General features: G+C 41.7%; 1 protein-coding gene across 3 annotated transcripts in view; it reads right to left on the bottom strand.

Moving 5' to 3' along the window:
- Positions 1-6,554: 6,554 nt before the first annotated feature.
- Positions 6,555-18,642, bottom strand: part of LLGL2 (LLGL scribble cell polarity complex component 2) — a 38,626-nt gene continuing 26,538 nt past the window's right edge. For 2 of the 3 annotated variants that reach the window (XM_010721674.3, XM_010721675.3), the window contains exons 11-26: positions 16,715-16,932; positions 16,147-16,214; positions 15,601-15,754; positions 15,389-15,493; positions 14,820-15,112; positions 14,428-14,581; positions 13,976-14,126; positions 13,192-13,308; positions 12,509-12,675; positions 11,482-11,746; positions 10,783-10,936; positions 10,131-10,168; positions 9,288-9,335; positions 8,701-8,743; positions 7,894-7,955; positions 6,555-7,226 (exon numbers count right to left, since the gene is read on the bottom strand). In XM_010721674.3, coding sequence (XP_010719976.1) covers positions 7,219-7,226; positions 7,894-7,955; positions 8,701-8,743; positions 9,288-9,335; positions 10,131-10,168; positions 10,783-10,936; positions 11,482-11,746; positions 12,509-12,675; positions 13,192-13,308; positions 13,976-14,126; positions 14,428-14,581; positions 14,820-15,112; positions 15,389-15,493; positions 15,601-15,754; positions 16,147-16,214; positions 16,715-16,932 — 2,045 coding nt within the window. In that variant the 3' untranslated portion in view covers positions 6,555-7,218. The remainder of the gene's footprint in view (positions 7,227-7,893; positions 7,956-8,700; positions 8,744-9,287; positions 9,336-10,130; positions 10,169-10,782; positions 10,937-11,481; positions 11,747-12,508; positions 12,676-13,191; positions 13,309-13,975; positions 14,127-14,427; positions 14,582-14,819; positions 15,113-15,388; positions 15,494-15,600; positions 15,755-16,146; positions 16,215-16,714; positions 16,933-18,642) is intronic. The other variant, XM_031556375.1, reaches the window with a different exon arrangement.

Below are 18,642 nucleotides of genomic sequence, written 5' to 3'. Positions count from 1 at the left end.
ATGAAAATCAAAACTGCTCCTTTGTGTGGTGTCTGCCTATAGACTTGCTAGGGCCTAAAACTATCCATTTTATGGCATTAAAAAGAATAAAAAGCCAAAAATGAAACTTGGAGTGCTAGAAAGGCACTTGGAAACAAATACATTAAAATACAAACAAGAAAGAGTCTGAGTGAACATGAATATGGCACCAAGCTTTCTGCTAACGTGCTTTCATTTCACTATCATTAAATTTGCTGGGCAGTTAGACTATGGTATGTGAATTTTTTAAAACAATGTAACAGATACTGGCAAAAAAAAACCCAAAAACAAAAACTACGCACGCGCCAGATTGAGAACTGCAATACGCATGCGCCAATCTGGAAAAGGCACTGCGCATGCGCCAGTCTGGAGACAGCACTACAAATGCGCCTGTATTAGTACCGGAATACGCATTCACCCAAATCGAGTCCGCACTACGCATGTGCAGTTTTGAGGACGCACTACGCATGCGCCATTTTGACAACGGTAGTACGCATGCGCCAGTTTACAGAAACAGCACTATGCATGTGCCAATCTTTAAAATGAATACGCATGCGCCTCTTAGGGAACAGCACTACGCGTGCGCCAGTCTGGAGACAACACTACGAATGCGCGTCCCTCCGGAGAACTGTACGCATGCGCCAGTCCGATAATACACTATGCATGTGTCTGATTGTAGTGAGCACTGCCGGAATACGTGCGGTTAAAAAAAAAAAAAGGTGCATGCGCCAATTTCTGAACTGCAGTTCGCATGCGCCAGTTCGAGAAGAGCATTACGTACGCATGCCCCAGTGTCAGAATACTACTACGCATGCGCTGGTTTTAGAACCGTAGTACGCATGCGCTTGTCCGAGAACACAATACGCATGCGCCAGTTTCGCAATTATGCATGTGCCGTGTGAGAACAGCACTACGCATGCGCCACACTGAGAATGCTCTACGTATGTGCCTGTTGAATACTAGCACGACGCATGCGCCAATTTCTGATCAGTATTACGCCTGCGTCGTCTTGATAGCCACACTTCGCATGCGGTAATCTCGAAAATGCAGTACGCATGTCTCTGTCTGTAGATTACAATGCGCATGCGCCCATATCGAGATTGCAATACACATGCGTCAGTCTGGTGACAGCACTCCGCATGCGCTAACCTAGTAAACGCACTACCCATCTCCCGCCTGAAGACAGCGCTTTGCATGCTCCTGCGTTTGTACCGGACTACGCATGCGCCGGTGCAAAACAATAAGAACTGCGCGTGCGCCAGTTTTAGAACAGCACTACGTTTGCGCCGTTTTGAGACACGTACTATGCATGCGTTGAACTCGAGAACGTTCTCGAGACAACAGTGTAATAGGAGCAATCTGTTGTTTGTTAATCAAATTGTGGGAATCAAATGTTGTTTCTGCATTAGAATTGGATAATATATTTTTTTTATTTCATGATCTCTGCTGTCATAGTTCTTTTTGGAAGTCTTTCTGCTTAACTTGGGGAAGATCTCTGATAGTTTACATCACTTATCCTCTAGATGATCCTTCCCAGGAATGCACGCTCTGTATATAGGTGTATATAGGTGTATACATGTATATTTTATACACACTGCGAGAATATCCTGCATGAGATCAAACCATAGAACAAGTCATGGCATGCCCGAGGAAGCGCCTGAAGAGACACCGGAAGGCCTGGCATCATCCCCCACCCCGATGCTCCTTGTTTAACGAAGACTTGGAAGCAAATTACCATATCAATCTGAACAAGAAGAGGGTTGAGACGTCTTGGAGACACAGGACTGACACCAGATAACAAACAAATTAACAAGTATTTAACCAATGTAAAAACCTTCTGATAAGATTGTGAACCTGGAGTACCCAGCCAGTGGGGAAACAGGGGAGAGGGGGGAGGCAAGGGGGAGAAAACATGGTTTAAAGGCTGTCATGTTGTGTCTGTAGGCGCGCTCCTGCTTGCGGGATGCCCGCCATTGCAATCGCGAATAAAATCTGCTTTTATCAGAGATACTGTCCTGACAAAATTATTTGGATATTTCCAACAAAATCATTAGTAAGCTTATCTCTAGAAAACTGAGATAACAACAGAGGCCAGTTTCCTACTACAGACATCCGGGCTAGAAAACTGCAATAACAGCAGGGGCCAGTTTCCTACTACAGACATTCGGAAACACCAACAAACATAACACTTTAAAATATGGACCCCAGGACTTATACAGCTTTAAAGATGCTGCGTAAGGATTACGAACGGATGTATTGCAAAGATCCCAGCTCGCCCCCATCTGACAAGACAAAGGACGGCTGCCTAACAACAGGACCACGCCTGCGCAGGAGACATTATGAAGCCATGAACACCGAATAGTGAACTGTATAAAGACTGTCAGCTGGAGGGGGGAAAGTGTGCGCCGTTGGTGGAGCAGAGACTCCCCGGCCGCCCAGCGCTGTTTTGCTTACTTGCTTTAATAAACGACAATTTCCAAAATACATAATTGGGCTATTCAATCTGTTTAGCAGAAAATAAAACAACAGTACACATGACCTTGTCTTGTGAACGCACTACGCCTCCGTCAATGTAGAAAACATTGGCGGATAAAGCGCACTGCGCATGCGCTAGTAGAGAAAAGCACTATGCATGGGGGTTTCTTGAGTGAATACCATGCGCGTTTTTCGAGACAATGGTTATGCCTGCGTCTGTCTGGAGACCGCACTACGCGTGCGCCAGTAAAAAAAATAGCACTGCTCATGCGCCGTGTTTCAGAACAGCACTTCTCATGCGCCAGTCTTCAGTTATTACTGCGCATGCACTATTCTTCAGCTATTACTGCGCATTCGCCCGTGTCCAGATATTACGATGCATGTGCCAGTCTCGAGCCTGCAATACGCATGCGCCAGTTTCGAGCCAACACGGCCTTCCCCCATACTCGAGCTCTTCCACCTTTTTCGGTGCAGTTCCGCACTTTAGCCACTTGATGGCGGCAGAGACCATGGAACGAACGTCTCTGTGTAAAGTCACATTGTCCAGATAGAAATGATTGTATCCAGATATCTGATAATCCCCGCAGAAGCTAATAAGCTTGCAAAGATTAAGTTAGAAAGAATCAAGCAGAGAAGGTGATATTTCATATTATAGCTAAATTGACTTTATGACTGTCACTTGAAAGAGGCCACTGCCTTCTTTTATTGTCATCTCTACTCCTCACCTGTTTCCTTTTGCAGTGGAATTGCCAGGTCATGGCCTGAACCAATGGTTGAGCACCAGATGAGGAGGCATGGCTAACCCGGGACCTCAGGTGCATGCACTGTACCTGAGTGAGTGAGCAGAAGGGATGGAGGCAGGATCCACCCCTCCTCATCCTTCTTTAAGAGTTAGGAGCTAGGGAGCAGCATTTTTCTAGGTAGAGATTGTCTTGAACAATCACTGGTGGGCAGAAGGAGTGAGTCAGTTTTTAAATTATTTTATTTTACTTTAATCTGCTATTGCTCCGTAGTGTTTGTATCCCATTATAAGGCTTCATCATCTTTTGCATACATACAACTTTGCACAAGTTCTGTTTGTCTTCCTGGTGAAAATTTACCTTACAGGTAAGCTGAGCTGATGGCGAGCTTCCTCCTAAATATGCAGGCCAGACCCACCAGCCTGCAGCTAATTTTGCTGCTTCCCCTTACTCCAAACTATATGGCAAGATCATAAGGCATTGGTTCAGATACAGATAAAATTCCTTCACTTACCAGCATACATTTATCTGCTTGTACCTGTGTTAAAATAGCAGGATGTACTTGTCTGTAAAACTATCAGACCCTTTTCTACAACTAGCGAATTTTGGCATGAAATATGCAAACCCTATGAAGGAACTCATGTTTCAAGAAGGCATACAACCTCAAGCTCAGGCTACTATAAAATAGCATCCTGTAACAGGTACAGATTTGTGCATTCAAATGTGGAAAGCTTTGACTTTGTTTTTGGATTCAAGACTTTCCCCTCTGAAAAGAAACAGGCCTGCAAGGGCTAGGGGACATGCTGCCAGCATAGCTATTGGGGTCTTTTTTTCAAGCACTGGCAGACAGTGTTAACAGCAGATCAGCTTCTGCAGTGAAAGGGCACTATGATGCCAGACCCCAAAGACTGTAGAGAGCACAATGGAGGGAGAACACTGGCCAAACCCTTACTGGCAATGAAGTAATAACAGCCAATGAGCTGTCTAGGTGCTTCCAAGCATTGAGAATTAGCTCCTGGAAACAGCAAGCCACTAAGAGATCCTAGACAAGCAATTCAAATGCAAAATAGAGGTAGGCACAAAACTCAAGGATTTTGGCAGCAGCTGAAGCCTCTGATCAGAAACAAGCTGCTATTATTACTGTCATCTGAGAGGCAGATTAATGGTAACAGCAAGACTCAAAAGGCAGTTCTTGAAGGTGGGTGTAAGGATAAGCAGCAGCAGGTACAGCTGCTTTAAATCACTTTTAGATCACCCAAGAAAGGTAGAGGTCACAATCCAAAAATAAAGGAACCCTGACCCCTTTCTGAGGGTCAGGGCTTGCTGAACACTCCAAAGGAGGCAGTTTTCGAGTAGAGATACTTCCATTGCAGCTGCCAGACCTTAAATGAGGTTAGGGAGGAGTTGAGCCAGGGTCCATCCTGTCTGGTCCCACAGGTGAATTGCTTCTACCTGTGCTTGCAGGGTTGGCTATGCCCCTCCAGCAGATGCTCAATCACTGGTTCAGGCTACAACCTAACAGTTCCCATTACAGGGGGAAATACAGAGGGATTTTTTTTCTTTTCCATGTTACATTCACAAGCTGTTTAGAGACATTGATTGGAGAATGCATCCTTCAAGAACGTTCCATTATTGATTTTACGTGGCAGGAATTTTCTGTTAGCGCAAAGAAATACAGACTAGTTTTGAAAGTCATGCAGGAGTCTTTCCATCTCCTCCTGCTCAGTTCAGAATTTAATTGAAAGGTCAGTGTGAGTTCTAGCCTTCCTCCTGCTTTGCTCCTCTTCCTCCTGTATTTTAAACATAGTATTTATAAGAAAGAATTCTTAGTGCCACTTCTCACAACAATATATCAAGCAGCTTATTCCAGTGAGTCCTTCAGCTGTAGGTTTCAAACAAGCGTTGCTAGTAGGAATCTGCCATATTTCAATAAAGAACTTAGCTGCAATCCCATTAATAGTCTGCCTTGCATTCTCAAGAACATAATAAAAGCTTGGATATGTAAAGTCCATTCTATTTTTAAAAACAAATTCATTTAGGGGTATATAAATTATGGTAGCATTTTTGAGATTTAACTCATTCAGAGGGAATGGGGGTTAATTAATTTTTCAAGCTATGTCCAAAAGAGGAGAGATCATATTAACCACTTCTGCCCTGAGCAGGACTGCTATGTCACTTAACCCAAGCCTGTCAACAAATGAAATACTCAGAAATTGCATTAGAATCTGTCCATCTGTGAGGAGCAGAAAGAAGCAGCCAGATGCACCACGATGATGCACACACCAACTCAGAAGGTGATGATTAAAACATAAGTTTCTGTAAATTTGCAGTATTAATATCTGGCACAAGAGGCAGAATATAGCAGGCCACCTTCCTGTTAGTCTCAACTCTGCAGATATAGAAACAAGGAAATAACAAGGCTAGGAGAAAAAAGGAAATGGAAACTAACATATCAGATCCCACTCAGTCAGAAAGCAGGCTCTCTAAAACTTCATCAGAGATAAATTAAGTCTCAAAGGAGATAGTAATACTTCTAGAAGGAAGGGTGCTCCAAACCTCACTGAACTCTTCAACCATATTCTCTTGCAGAATAGATGAGTGTCGCTGTGTTATCCCCAAGAAATAAAAGATCACTCCATCTTGCTCAGGAAGATAAGAAGAGAGCCTAAAGTAAGAGGGCTTCCCAAGGCAGGTTTCTAAACTATGCTAAGAACAACAACAACAATCCAGTCTGGGAAGTTTTAGCCTTCTTTCTGAAGTCAGTGAGAAAATGAGCAACAATAAGCAAGTTACAGGAAATACACAGAAAAATAATTCTTTTTCTTCTCTGGTAAAGAAAGCAAGCAGCATTAGAGGTCAGGCACAAGGAACAAATTAGTGTTTTTATACCAAATTTTTAAGTGTAATGAACTGCTGCTCTACACAGTTTCAACAGCTTCAATTCATAATCCCTTGACTGACTAGCACAGAAACACTGTCAGATCAACTTTTCCTCCCTTCTGCTTGTTATCATTGAAATTATTTCAGGACAAACCAGCAGATGACTTTCCAGGCACTGCTATCTGAACCAGCACTCTTTCCTGGCAACCTAATGTACAGATTGCAAGACACTGATACAATCAACTTGCTTGCCACACACATCTTCTCTAAGCAATCATCTTGCTTAATAAGGCCGTTGAATCTGCAGCAGTGTTCATTGTCTCTGCTGCTCAGAAAACAGCTCCACATTTCTTAAGGGGTAAGTAGGCATGAGTCTGTTACCTGTATGAAAGGAATTGCTAATGCAAAGAATGGATATGAAAGCAGACAAGGATCACAAAATGGAATTCAGAGTTTTATTTCCAAAAAAAGCAACATTGTGTTGAAAAAAAATCAGGTTCAATTAGTTTTCCTCTGATTTGAGTGGCTACAAAAATAGATTCTACTAAAATCCATGAAGCCAGTTAGCAGTACCACAGCAAACAAATACCAAAGTTACTCATTCAGATACCACATACAGCAGTCACAGGAATCTAGCATATATTATTTCATGTTTTGTTTTTTGTTAAGTAAATTTATAAAATGTTCATTAAGGCTGAAATACCCATATGATTTTAAAAAATGGTACAAAAAATAATTTTATACCAGTTGGAGGTAACAGTGCGCATCTATTAAAATCCTGCACCAACGCAGTAGTATTTATAATTTAAAACCCAGCCCAGTAGAAAAGAGAAATGTGCAAACATTTAAAAGTTAGATGTACTCAGAGGCTCGTGGTGCATTAGACCTGGCAATCCACTTCTGTTGTAATGTAAGGCAGGCTCCAAGAGATGTCTAACGAGGCACTAAAAGGGGAGGCCAGGGCAGACATGCCTATGCATGCAAATTCCAGCTCAGTAGCCTGTGACACAGGGAACACTGCTGTGCTCTCCCCAGGGACGGTTTGCCCAATCAGTAGTATTATGGCACGCAATCCAATCCCAGAAAAGTCCTTGATGAATTCTGGTCAGTCTGCTGTGGGATATATAAGAACGTAAAAGCCATTTAGAAAACAGAATTTTAAAGTTAATGAGAGAAACTCAGATGATGTGTATCAGTGTGTCACTACAAGAATTCACGCTGGGCCCAAAAACTCTAAGAATATGTATCTTTGCACACACACTTCTATGATAGATGTGAGATTATTCTGAAGGACAATGTCCTGCATAATAACTCTTCCTCTCCCTGCCTCTATCTTCTGCTCATGGGTGTTCGTAATTAGTACAGACTCATGTTGCTGTTGTCACTATTCAAACCTTTTTTCAAGTATAAAGGGAAGAAGAGCATCCCATGCATTCTGTTCTGCTTAGTAAAGGCATTCATTTATTTGACAGTCCTAAGTTTCAACAGATTATTGCTGCGAGCTCTTGCTGCCTTTCATGCTTGTTTCCCATTAAGAGTCATGAAGGAGCCTTCAAAGGACTTTTCTTTATTCATTTAAAACTGATCCAGCATATTTACTCGTGCGGCACATAAAGTGCTGAACAGTGGTACTACAACACACAGCCAGCAGATTTCCAGCTTGAAAATTTAGACTGGAGATCTGCATTATTGCAAACCATTTATATCAGCTGAATGTTATAATTTTGTGTTTCTCCTTCTGCTACTTCAGTTGGCCTGAAATAACTTTTGCCTCACCTACCTCCTCCATTACTTAGTCTGTGTCCTACTGGACTTCTTGCCAAATTTCTTTCTGCAAAGCTCCTGCAATGACACAAGATAAGTTTTGTTACTGTGATGCAGTACGAAGACATTCTCTCCCAGCTGCTGACAGAAAACCAGGATTAAGTAGTGTCCAGAGCAAGTGCGCAGAGCAGAGCATGTCAGGCAGTCACTTATCCTTATGCACCAGCAGTTACCAATCCCACCAAGCTTCCTGCATCCGTTGCAAATAGTAGTCCTTTGTCTACATTTCTGTAACCCCTGGCACGTGAATATCAGTATTCTAAGGATACAAGATAAAGCCCCGCACCCATGGTGGTAGCTTAGCTCTACTGTACAGACAGAATGGGAGCAGAGATACTGAATATGTCCAAGTGACAAGTGTCAAGCCAGGATTAAAACTCCAGAGTCCCATCCTCGGCCAACTAAGCCCATGTGGCCTGACCTTAGATCAGTATGGGTTGACACAAATATAAACCTGTATGCGAATAGTCAGAGTCCTGTTCCTTTGGGATGTGGGAATGTGATCTCTCCTGCTTTTCGGAGAGAAAGAGACAAAGCATTATTCACTAAATATATATATATATATATATATATAGGGACAACATGTGAAAAAAACCAGCATCTCTCATACTCTTCTTCCCTTTGACAGTCCATGGGACACATACACGAACAGGCTCTAGCACAAGGAGCTCTACTATCCTTTGTTGGGCACTGCCCTACTGTCACTAGAAATGCCCTCCCTTGTCACCCCCACCCTTAGAAACAGAAGTTGGTAGATACTCACCCTCTTCCCCCCTCCAGAGTACTCTGGATCTCCTTCAGGACTTCTGGAAAGTCGAGAGTTAAAACAGTGAGCTAAGACAGCAGAGATCTGCTTTCAAGGCAGCAGACTATCTGCATTCCACCTCCCAGCAAAGAAGCCTTTAAAACTTGCTTCCTTCCACAGAAGGTCAAACCTTACAATATCATTCCCCTTCATAGTACAGGCTTTTACTGAATAGGCTGGCATAAAGGATGGAAGCAGTCACTTGCTAGATGAAGTCTTGCCAGCAGTGGTGTACATGAGAAATAAAATAAACAGTTGATTCCAGCTGCCATTTCACACAAGCCTTACTGGAAAGTAAAAGTCCTACTCTTAACACTGTGGTGAATGCAGCTAAGTGTAAGAACTCCCGCCTTAGGGCACAACTATCAGTTCAACCCCTTATTTCTTCTAACTCGTGGGAAAACAAACACAGAATTTCTACCAGTCTCGCATAACTTCAGATCACTTAGGATTGAAGGCTGGAACTCAAAATCCCCAGCAACTTTCTTCTTTCCCAATCAAGCAAGGCAGACGCCCTGATTTTAGCAAGATTTCATCTCACTCACTTTCATCATTGAGTAAGGCATGATCCATCAGCCTCCCAGAATTCCTTTACTTAAAAAAAAAAAAAAAGTAAAATAAAAATTAAAAAATAAGAAACCAAAAAAGTTGAAAAAAGCTTTGATCTAAAAACACTTATCTTTTCCTGTATAGAAACCATCAGGTCACAGCCTGAACAAGTGACTGAGCGCCTGGTGAAGGGGCATAGCCAGCCCCTGCCAGCCAGCCAGATGGAAGCAATTTACCTGTGGGACCAGAAAGGGGGACCCTGGGTCTGCCTCCCCTAAGCTCATTTAAAGGCTGGCAGCCACAAAGGAAGGATACCTACTCAGAGATCACCTCTTTTGGGGTATTTGGTGAGCCTTGATTCTCAGAGGGGATTATGACTGCTACCTTTCTTGGGTGATCTAAAAGTGGCTTAAAACAGTTATATCTGCTACTATTCATACTTACATTCCCACAATAGAACTGTTTTGATTTTTTTCCTCATTAAGTACCTGTTGACTACAATGAATGCTTCACAACTAATTCTTAATGCCTGTCACATACGGAGATGTTTTTTTTTTCCAGCAAGACTATTCAGCTAACAAAACATACAATCTGTAATTTCAGATTTATCTTCTTACAGTCTCCTCCAGCAAAAGCTACGTTCTATCCTTTCTAGGCAGCTTTGCCACACACTATCCAACTTAGTATAACTGCTGTGTCCAGGCAGGTCAGAATCCTTCCCTAGTTTCTCTTCTTACTTTCCCTCTTCTTAGGCAGGAAATAACATCTTTCCTACTGCTACAGTATTTGAAGAATTTACACATCATTATGCTATATTGAGTACAATAATTTTTGCTTACCATCTTCTCCATAGTCACCTGAACTTCTCCCTGAACATCTGAGAAAGGAAAGGTGACAGAAAACAAACACTGACTCTGAGACAGTAGGTGCAGAGAATTCATGAATCTTCTTGGCAGCTACAAGAAATTCCACTACACGTTAACTAAACGGCTTGTTAATCAAGAATGTAGTAAGGACTTGATTATTTGGTGGTGATAAAGAATTCTATGGACCCAAGAGAACCTAAATAGTCTACCATTATATGCTGAAGTTCTGAGAGGAGGAACACTAGATTTTCTCTCAGAGCAATAATTTAATTTCTTCAGTAATGAATAGCCCCCCAGGTCTCCAAGAATCAGGTGTCAGACTGATAATGTTGGAGAACAAGTAACACAAGCTAGAGCTTAGAGTTTATGACTCTAGCTTAGGGATGCCATTCCCAGTGCTTGACTGCTTTGTCCCAGCAGCTGTACAGAAGCAGGAAAACCAGCAAAGAGAAGGTTACATTTCCTCATTTCAATACATCTAGGAATGTTGTCATTGAAAAGCTTCTACCAGCATGGAAAGCGAGACAAAAGAACTCCTAATACTGCTTGCTTGTATCAACTGCAACACAGGAGCAGATCCCAATGTTCAGATGCAACCAGAATGCCACAGTTTTACAGTCTTTACCTGGATTTTCTTGAAGCATTCTCCATGACAGACCTATTGTGCATGTGATTGTTGCTTGAAACTTCTGGCACATCCACAACACACCGGGGCTCCACTAACCATTTGGTAGAAAGGGAAAACCTCTCAAACTCCGATGGTGAGATGAGATAGAAGCCTATAGAGGATTGCAAATATATAAGCAATTCTCAAATCCAGGAAAATAGAGGTTAGCCAAAAAAAAAAAACAAACAAAAGAAAACCACTCTATATTCTAAGGGTACTCTCTGGCAGAAAAGGCTTGCATTTCCTCCTCTTTAAGTAAGGTAGAATCACTGAGGAAGACATTACCTCAGTTTCCCAAGGATTGGTTAGCCTAGAGACTGAACAATATTATGTTGAAAGATAACTACCTTGCAGTGCTCACACTCCTGAAAAGCAGCAGAAAAAGATGTAAAAACTGAACTGCAAAGAAGAGACGAGCCTTCAACAGTCATAAAATGTTGGATGCCAATTTTTACACTCCTGAGCGTTGAGCCACAGGTAATAGGAGACACAATGCAGCTATTTTTCAGTTCCTGCTGCTCAGAGAGCCCCTCTCATATCTCCAGACACCAGGATGATTGCCAGAACAGCTAGTTTTAAAAATTAAGCCCTACGCTCGCTATTCCTTTGTTTCAAACATGCAATAGGGTCAGATATTCTGGGAGAAGCATGCCTTACCTTGGCCATATTTAGTGAAAACACAGGATGCAATGCCACTCACATCCTCTTTACGAATGCAAGGGTAGCGAATCTGTAACTTCAGGAAGGGCAGTGAGATGATCTGAATGTCTCCCAGGTTAGTCAGGACAGCCAGGTCATTTTCATTGTAATCATCAGTCTTGCAGCTGCCAAAGTTAGCAACCATCACTTTTCTTACTCTACAGCCTTCCAGTGCTGTCAGTTTGAGCTTCAGTTTTGAGCTAACCTTCGGCAGTGTAAAGACCTGTCAACAGAAACAAGACATTGATTCTCCTTCCTGAACAAAGGTCACGGCTGCACCCCAAGACGTGTGCTGCTCCTTCCTTTAACAGTGTTTTCATTCACAATGAATACGCTCAAGTGTAATCTGAGTCAATCTGGCTTCCCATTCATGGGAAAAGTAACCTGCCACAGTCAGTGTTAGAATCTGCTTCTGTTCTGAATCTGCTTGTTCTGAAAACAGGAGGGTTTACTCTTCAGGCTGCAAATTGCATTTCTCTAATTATTTCAAGATCCTTACACATTTGGCTACAAATTTTTACAGAAAAAAAAGGGCTTTACACTGTGCAATCTTCTGTATTTAAAAGCCTACAGCAAGCTACTTAAAGCCTTCTCCTCTACAATGACTGGCTAGCATACCAAAACAAGAAACTTTTTGGTTGCTTCATAGAAACGGCTACCAACTGTTGCTTCTGTGTAGCATTACAACCAACTAACTAATCACAGTTAAAGCTGTTTCCCAAATGCAGAAGCTACCTCATCTGAAGAATATTAAAAATATTGGAATAAAATGTATATGTGTACCATGCACATCGTTATGCAGAACATCCAATTCGTCACCATACACTTAATTAATGGACTGTACCAAACAAAAATGTCACCGCAGGAGTGTTATAACAGTACTGATGAATAAGCACTCCCAAGAGTTCTCCTGCCACTGAACACTGCGCAGGACTCTAGCAGATTTTAGGCACAAGTCCATACATACCTGCTGAATGATACTCACCTTAAATTGCTCCTCGGATACCACCAGTAGTTGATGGCTGCCTTGCATATCAGGGCTCTTAGAAAGGTCATGTGCTACTTCCAGAGGTTCCGGGAGAGGTATATTGCGCCCATCCAAGACAAGTATACTCACAACAGGAGCCCTGTGCATCAGCTGAATTTCTTTGGCTAGCCAAGCAAGATGAAAAACAAAAAGATAACAGGAGTGTAGTCAGAGACACTGTTAAAAACCTCACTCACTTCCTCTCAGAGCTGGAGACCTATATAACATTTCCATAGAAACTAAAAGATCTAGGAGTTATAGGATATTTGAACATAAATGGTTCTTGTTAAACAGTAACCATTATTAGTAACCATAAAGATAACAGGTAGAACTGTCAAAATAAGATGTGTGCACTGTGGCTTGATGTTAAACTTCAGTGGTAGCTGATGTAAGTTTAGATTTCTGAAGTTAGTGGGAAATAAAGCTAAAGTACATCAGACAGTACTGCAGTTCACTTACTCTGCAGTTCAGTTACCGCAGTGTCATCTAACTCAGATGCTGCTTCATTTAGCTCCACTCTCAAACAGCAGTAATTGAGCTACCTTGCTTTCCTGTTTCTGTGGTTAAAGACATGCAACTCATACTTACACAAGTGGTAGCTCAGATCCACAAGGACACTAGCTTTCGCAAAGCATACTTACCCTGCTCTGCCCTGACAGGTTCATCCATCCTTCTCTCTGCCGGTGGAACACGTAAACAGAAGGCATAGACTGTACCTCCATTGGTACCCGCCCACAAGGATGGGCAGTGGCGGGAGCCTAGGGCAACAAGAGAGCTCGTGAGCTAGCCACCTTGGACACACACAGGTTATTTACATCCTCCCTTCATTTGCATCCTCAATAGTTTTATATTAGGGGCAGGCTTGCCAGGGAAACTACAGGTTCTTAGCACTTTTCTTTCCAATATGCCTCTGTCAGAAGCTCTTAAGTGTGAACACAGCATGTGAGCAAAAGGAACAGAATGGTGCTTCCTTCATTCACAACAACTACTGCATCCATTTTTCACATCTGTATCAGGGATGAGCAAGGAAAACCTGGGCACAGTATCAGCCTGGGCTCTGATGCACAGTACCAATCACTCTCAGCAAAATTAAATTCTCTGCTGGGGCAAGGATGACCTTCAAAGCAATGAGATAAGGAAAAGCTTATACTCACAAGCCAGAAGTCATTCTATCACCTTTGAAAATCATACATACAGACTGCATCCAAAAATGAACTACTACTTGCCTTGGATTAGCCAGCAGCCAGAATGGCTAGATAACAATTCTGCATGTCAACAGATGCTCTTGTTCTATATTAGTTTTTTGGTATAACACAAAGTAGGATACAGAAGGCACTGAAATTTCCTGGCAGTAGATCCTAATGCATTCCTTGGCAAAAGGAGGAAAAAACTATCCAGAAGAAAGGAGATGCCTTTTCTACTCACTGTCTCTCAAGAAGGTATCAGCAAAATATAAGGTGCGCACAAAGCCAGTGAAAGAGTCTTCTGCAGATCGGGCTTCAATCTTCCGCTGGACTGGAGCCAGTTCCATTTCCTGTAACATGCCTTGATCAAATTTGCCATTTGCTTCGTGTGTCTTCAAAGATGAGGAGACATAGGGATGAGAGTGAAATAGTAAGAAGAGCAGCAAAAGAAAGGGAAAGCACCTTCATAACAGTGATCAGATATATTCTGAATCATAAGTTCAACTTGAGAAGAGTATATTTTCACTAAAATTCTATTTTTATTTAACAGGTGGTAGCACTGCAAGTCATTTTTGCCCTTACATACCAATAGATAACAGTATGTAAACTATCTCCTGCTCTAGTCAGTCTAAATCAGAAGCCTACATGTTCCATGTTGCAAGCAGATGGAACCCTAAAAAGCGAACCTCTCACCTCTGAGGTATTTCCACCACCTCCTCGTCGCTTCCTACTGGACACTCGGCTTCTTCTAATCCGCCTGAATGACTGACGGAGGGACTTTTTCAAGGACTTCACCCGAGACAGTGGGCCTTCTAAAGCCAGTTGATCACTCGGATGAAGTGTACATCTGAAAGGAGGGAGACACACTGTCAGTTTCTACTGGGTGACAAACACTCTCAAGAGTCTAACAGGACATACACAAACAGCTGTACAAGAATATGTCTATGTTCTTGAAGATCTTCAAGGAGAATTGAGACAGGGCTTGTTATACTGATTGCTCTCAAGACGCCTCTTCTCATGACATGCTCAGTTAGCAATTTCACATCATCATGAATAAGGGATTACTCAGAAAGTAAGATACTTACTTGACAAAAACCAGTCGTTTCTGCTGGTGATCAAAAAGTCCAAACCCATGACTAGTACCAAAGGCCACAAGCTTCCATTCAGAGTGAAGGGCCAATGAGGTGACGACAGCTGGTGGTTGACATTGGACAAGGACAAATGGCTGAAAACCAGCTTCAAATCGAACAGGTCCATCTCGAGTCTTCAGTTTCTCATGACCTTTCCATCGATAGCCCTCTTGGTCCTGCAGGAGATCTGCTTCAACATGATCAACAACATGTTCTGCACCTTCATCATTCAGTTCCATCACCAGTACCTGAAAGAAAGAGGACAAGTTCTGCTACAGCTTCTACTGTTCAAGCAGTCCTCCAAGGTGCAGGCCCTCTAAGCAGCTGAAAAAACAGAGCATTTCTCAGAGCTCATAAGGAGTTTAATAAAATCTGAAAGACAGATCTGAGAAAGTAAAGAACTACAAAAAACATTTCTAGCAACTGAAGCAATTTACCACTACAGAAATAGACGTTTCCAACTTTAACATATCTTCAAATTGCACTGAGACAATCTGCACTAAAAACAAAGTTTATTTCAGTACCTGCCCTGCTGTACCAGCTACAGCCAAGTATCCACTGTATTTACACAGGTAGATCTTCTGGATCCCAAGTCTAGGATCATCGCTATAAGGGTCAAAGGTGCCAACCTAGGTGAGAGAATATACAATAGGTAGACTTTGCAGATGCATTAATTATGCCAAAAATCAAAACTGCTCAGGTTTTCAGAAAGCTTCCACAATAACAGCTATCTTACCTTGCGAAGAGGAGGCCATTCATCCTCACTCATTGTGTTCAAATTATCATTGGGATCGGCATCTGTGAGAAATACTCTCACTGTGCTTAGCTTATAAAGGAGATGTAAGCAGACACCGGATGCATCCCAAAACCGCACAGTGCCATCTTCATGCCTGTACAAAGAACAAAAAAAAAAGACTTCATAAGCTGCATGACTAAGTTCTGTATTTACGTTGCTCCCTTTGAACCAATGTGGATTACTGTCTGCACTTCTACACTGGCGTTTGTGAGGTGGAATGGATAACTGACTCCTCAGGATCACAAATAAAACAACATTATAGGATAATCTGTGGATGCCACATCCCGTTTGCTCAGCAGCAGAAGATTTTAGCATTATAAAGCTAGCAAACCTAGCTTGGAGATTTGTGAAGTTGCAGCCTTCTCTCTACCAAATAAGCAGACATTAATCTTACATGAAAACCTCAGTTCAAAGGACTAAAAGCAATTGAAAATGGCTCTGTGATTTTATTTATTTATTTATTTATTTATTTTTATAAGTACATACCCTGTTAGAAGCAAGTCCCTCTGAGGAGGATCAGGAGCTATGTTGGTGCCACCATCAATTGGCCATGGCTACAAATAGATTAAGAGAAAACAGTGACTTCCTCAGCAGTGACAGTGTGGAGAGAATATCAGCCAGGATGAAAGCATGAACTTCAGTGCAAATGGAAGTGAAACAGTTCTTGTTGCTATAGCTTTTGTTTGGATTAGATGTTCTGACACCAGCTGTGCTGTTTAGTGTAAGACACTCTACACATTTCCTCAAGAAGCTGTGCCAAAAGCTCCATGCTTCTAAATGAGAAGTTTGTTATAACTGACAGCTGAGAACACTAAGATTTCCCTTTTTGTTTGTTAAAGCCTGAAAAAAAATAATATATTTTAATACTCCAGCATGAGTAACTGTTGGTAGTGCTCTGGAAAAAAAGCCCTTCTCAATTCTATTAAGAAGCAGGACAATGTCTGCTGACGACTCATCCGTCCACATGCAGTCAACAGTGCAGATCACCCACATAATGAGCAGTCAAGCTCTTCTTAAATATATGGGAACACGTGTACCTTTAAAGCTGCCATACCATATTTGAATAGTGAACATTCTGCTTGCTCCCAGCACTAATAATCCTCTCCCAGAGTTTCAGTGGGATGTTGGAGACATGGTGTGAGCAAGTGATGGCTGAGCAGTGGAGAGAAGCCAAGTATGGAGGATGGACTGCTGGCCAGCCTGCAGATTTTAAATCTATAACTATCAGCTCTTCTTCTGCCAGCACCACCATAGCAGAAGGGTCATCAAATTCTGCAGAAACAAGATTCATTGATGTTGACAAAAATTACTACCCAAGATTAATATAAACAAGCTTCTGGTAAGTCTTATACTAAAACTGCAACCATGGAGCTCTACAGAAACATGTTTTTGTTGGCAATACCACTAAACGTTTCTGTTTTTACTGGGCCTATTAAGATACTAATATTAATATATCTCAATACACTAAAGATTATGTTTCTTTACCTCACTGCTGGGACCATCAGACTGACTGTATGGATTATATTGCAGAATAAAATGAAATGTTAGCAACATCCATGGCTACATATCACAAGTTCAAACACACCACAACAGATATACACAGCCAGAACTCTAGACTTACCTACAGCTAATTAACAGCATATGGTGGATAGAAACGCATACAGCCCAGCAGTGACCCACTTAGTGCTGTTAGAACCACTGCCCATCTAAGGTAAGCTGCTTAAACACAGTAATGCCTTGGGTTCTGCAGAATGTTCCTCTGCCTGAGCTGACAAGAGTTTCCAATTCAGCTCTCTTACTCCTCAGTCTTCCCTAATTCTAGAGTGTTGTGCCACATTTTCTACACTTTTTAAAGAGTGTGCACATCATACAATGTATATTTTTATATATATTTTTATGACAAGATTTAAAAAGAAATCTATTACTATAATCTTATAGGTGACATCTGACACAATCAAGATTTTTCTTTGTAACTAATAATTAAACCAAGTGGAAAAAACTTATCCTGCAAGGACTGTATTATGGTAGCACCTGTATGGTAGCCACTATAGTAAATGGTGGGAAAAAACAAAAACACGGACCCAATAACAACATATCTAGAGGAAATTTAAGTCAATGCATAGCTCTAAATGTGTTGTCACAGCAAGGGTCTGGGGTGGTAATCAGCGTGAGCTAAAAGCCAACTTGCAGCTCTTTGCTTACAATCCCTACTATCTTGTGCTTTCATTTCCCTCAGAATATACTTGCAAGAATGCATGCCTATAAGCAAGCACATACCAAGGCTGTTCACACAGTAGAATTAACTTCAAGTAATTAGTATTTGGCATCACAATTAGACATCCCAAGTTTTATCTGACTGGCAACAGCCATAATACAGCACTAATCAGTTCAGTTTCTTCATGAAAGAAAAAAATTACATTCAGTTTTAGATGCATTATTATGCGTTCATTCACAGTTCCCAGTGAACTTCTAAATAAAGGACAGATATATTACCTATAACATCATGCATGATCAGCCCTGCACTACAGCTACTAATGCCAATATTAACCTTATATACAACTTTAAAAGCATTATTTTCCCTACAAAGGCACATAGGCACATATCTGAGCTCACTGCTTATGGCAAACCTCTATTTTAAGCTGCTAAAGTAGCAAGCATGCTAGTTTGTTTATTTTTTCCCCCATGACTGACATACACCCATCCATGAAAAGTAAAAGAAAACAGTATTAGTGCTTTTTCAAAATTGTTTTCATAGCATATTTAGGATAGAGGAAAGTCACCACCAACCACCATGCTGCAACACATGAGCTTCGCGCTTATTAAGTGGGTTTTGTATACAATTAATACGTTCATTTTGCCACTGCAGGGAAAACTGCTTAAGGGGAAACAAGGCAAGCTATGTACATCCAACTAACCTCAGGCAATCAGCTGCAAGAAAGCTTGTCAAGAACAGAAACCTCATTTTATTGTAAAACACTTTTT

The sequence above is a fragment of the Meleagris gallopavo genome, chromosome 20 (assembly GCF_000146605.3).
Source record: "Meleagris gallopavo isolate NT-WF06-2002-E0010 breed Aviagen turkey brand Nicholas breeding stock chromosome 20, Turkey_5.1, whole genome shotgun sequence".
Classification (NCBI taxonomy): Eukaryota; Metazoa; Chordata; class Aves; order Galliformes; family Phasianidae; genus Meleagris; species Meleagris gallopavo.
This window is presented reverse-complemented; position numbering and strand designations above follow the sequence as displayed.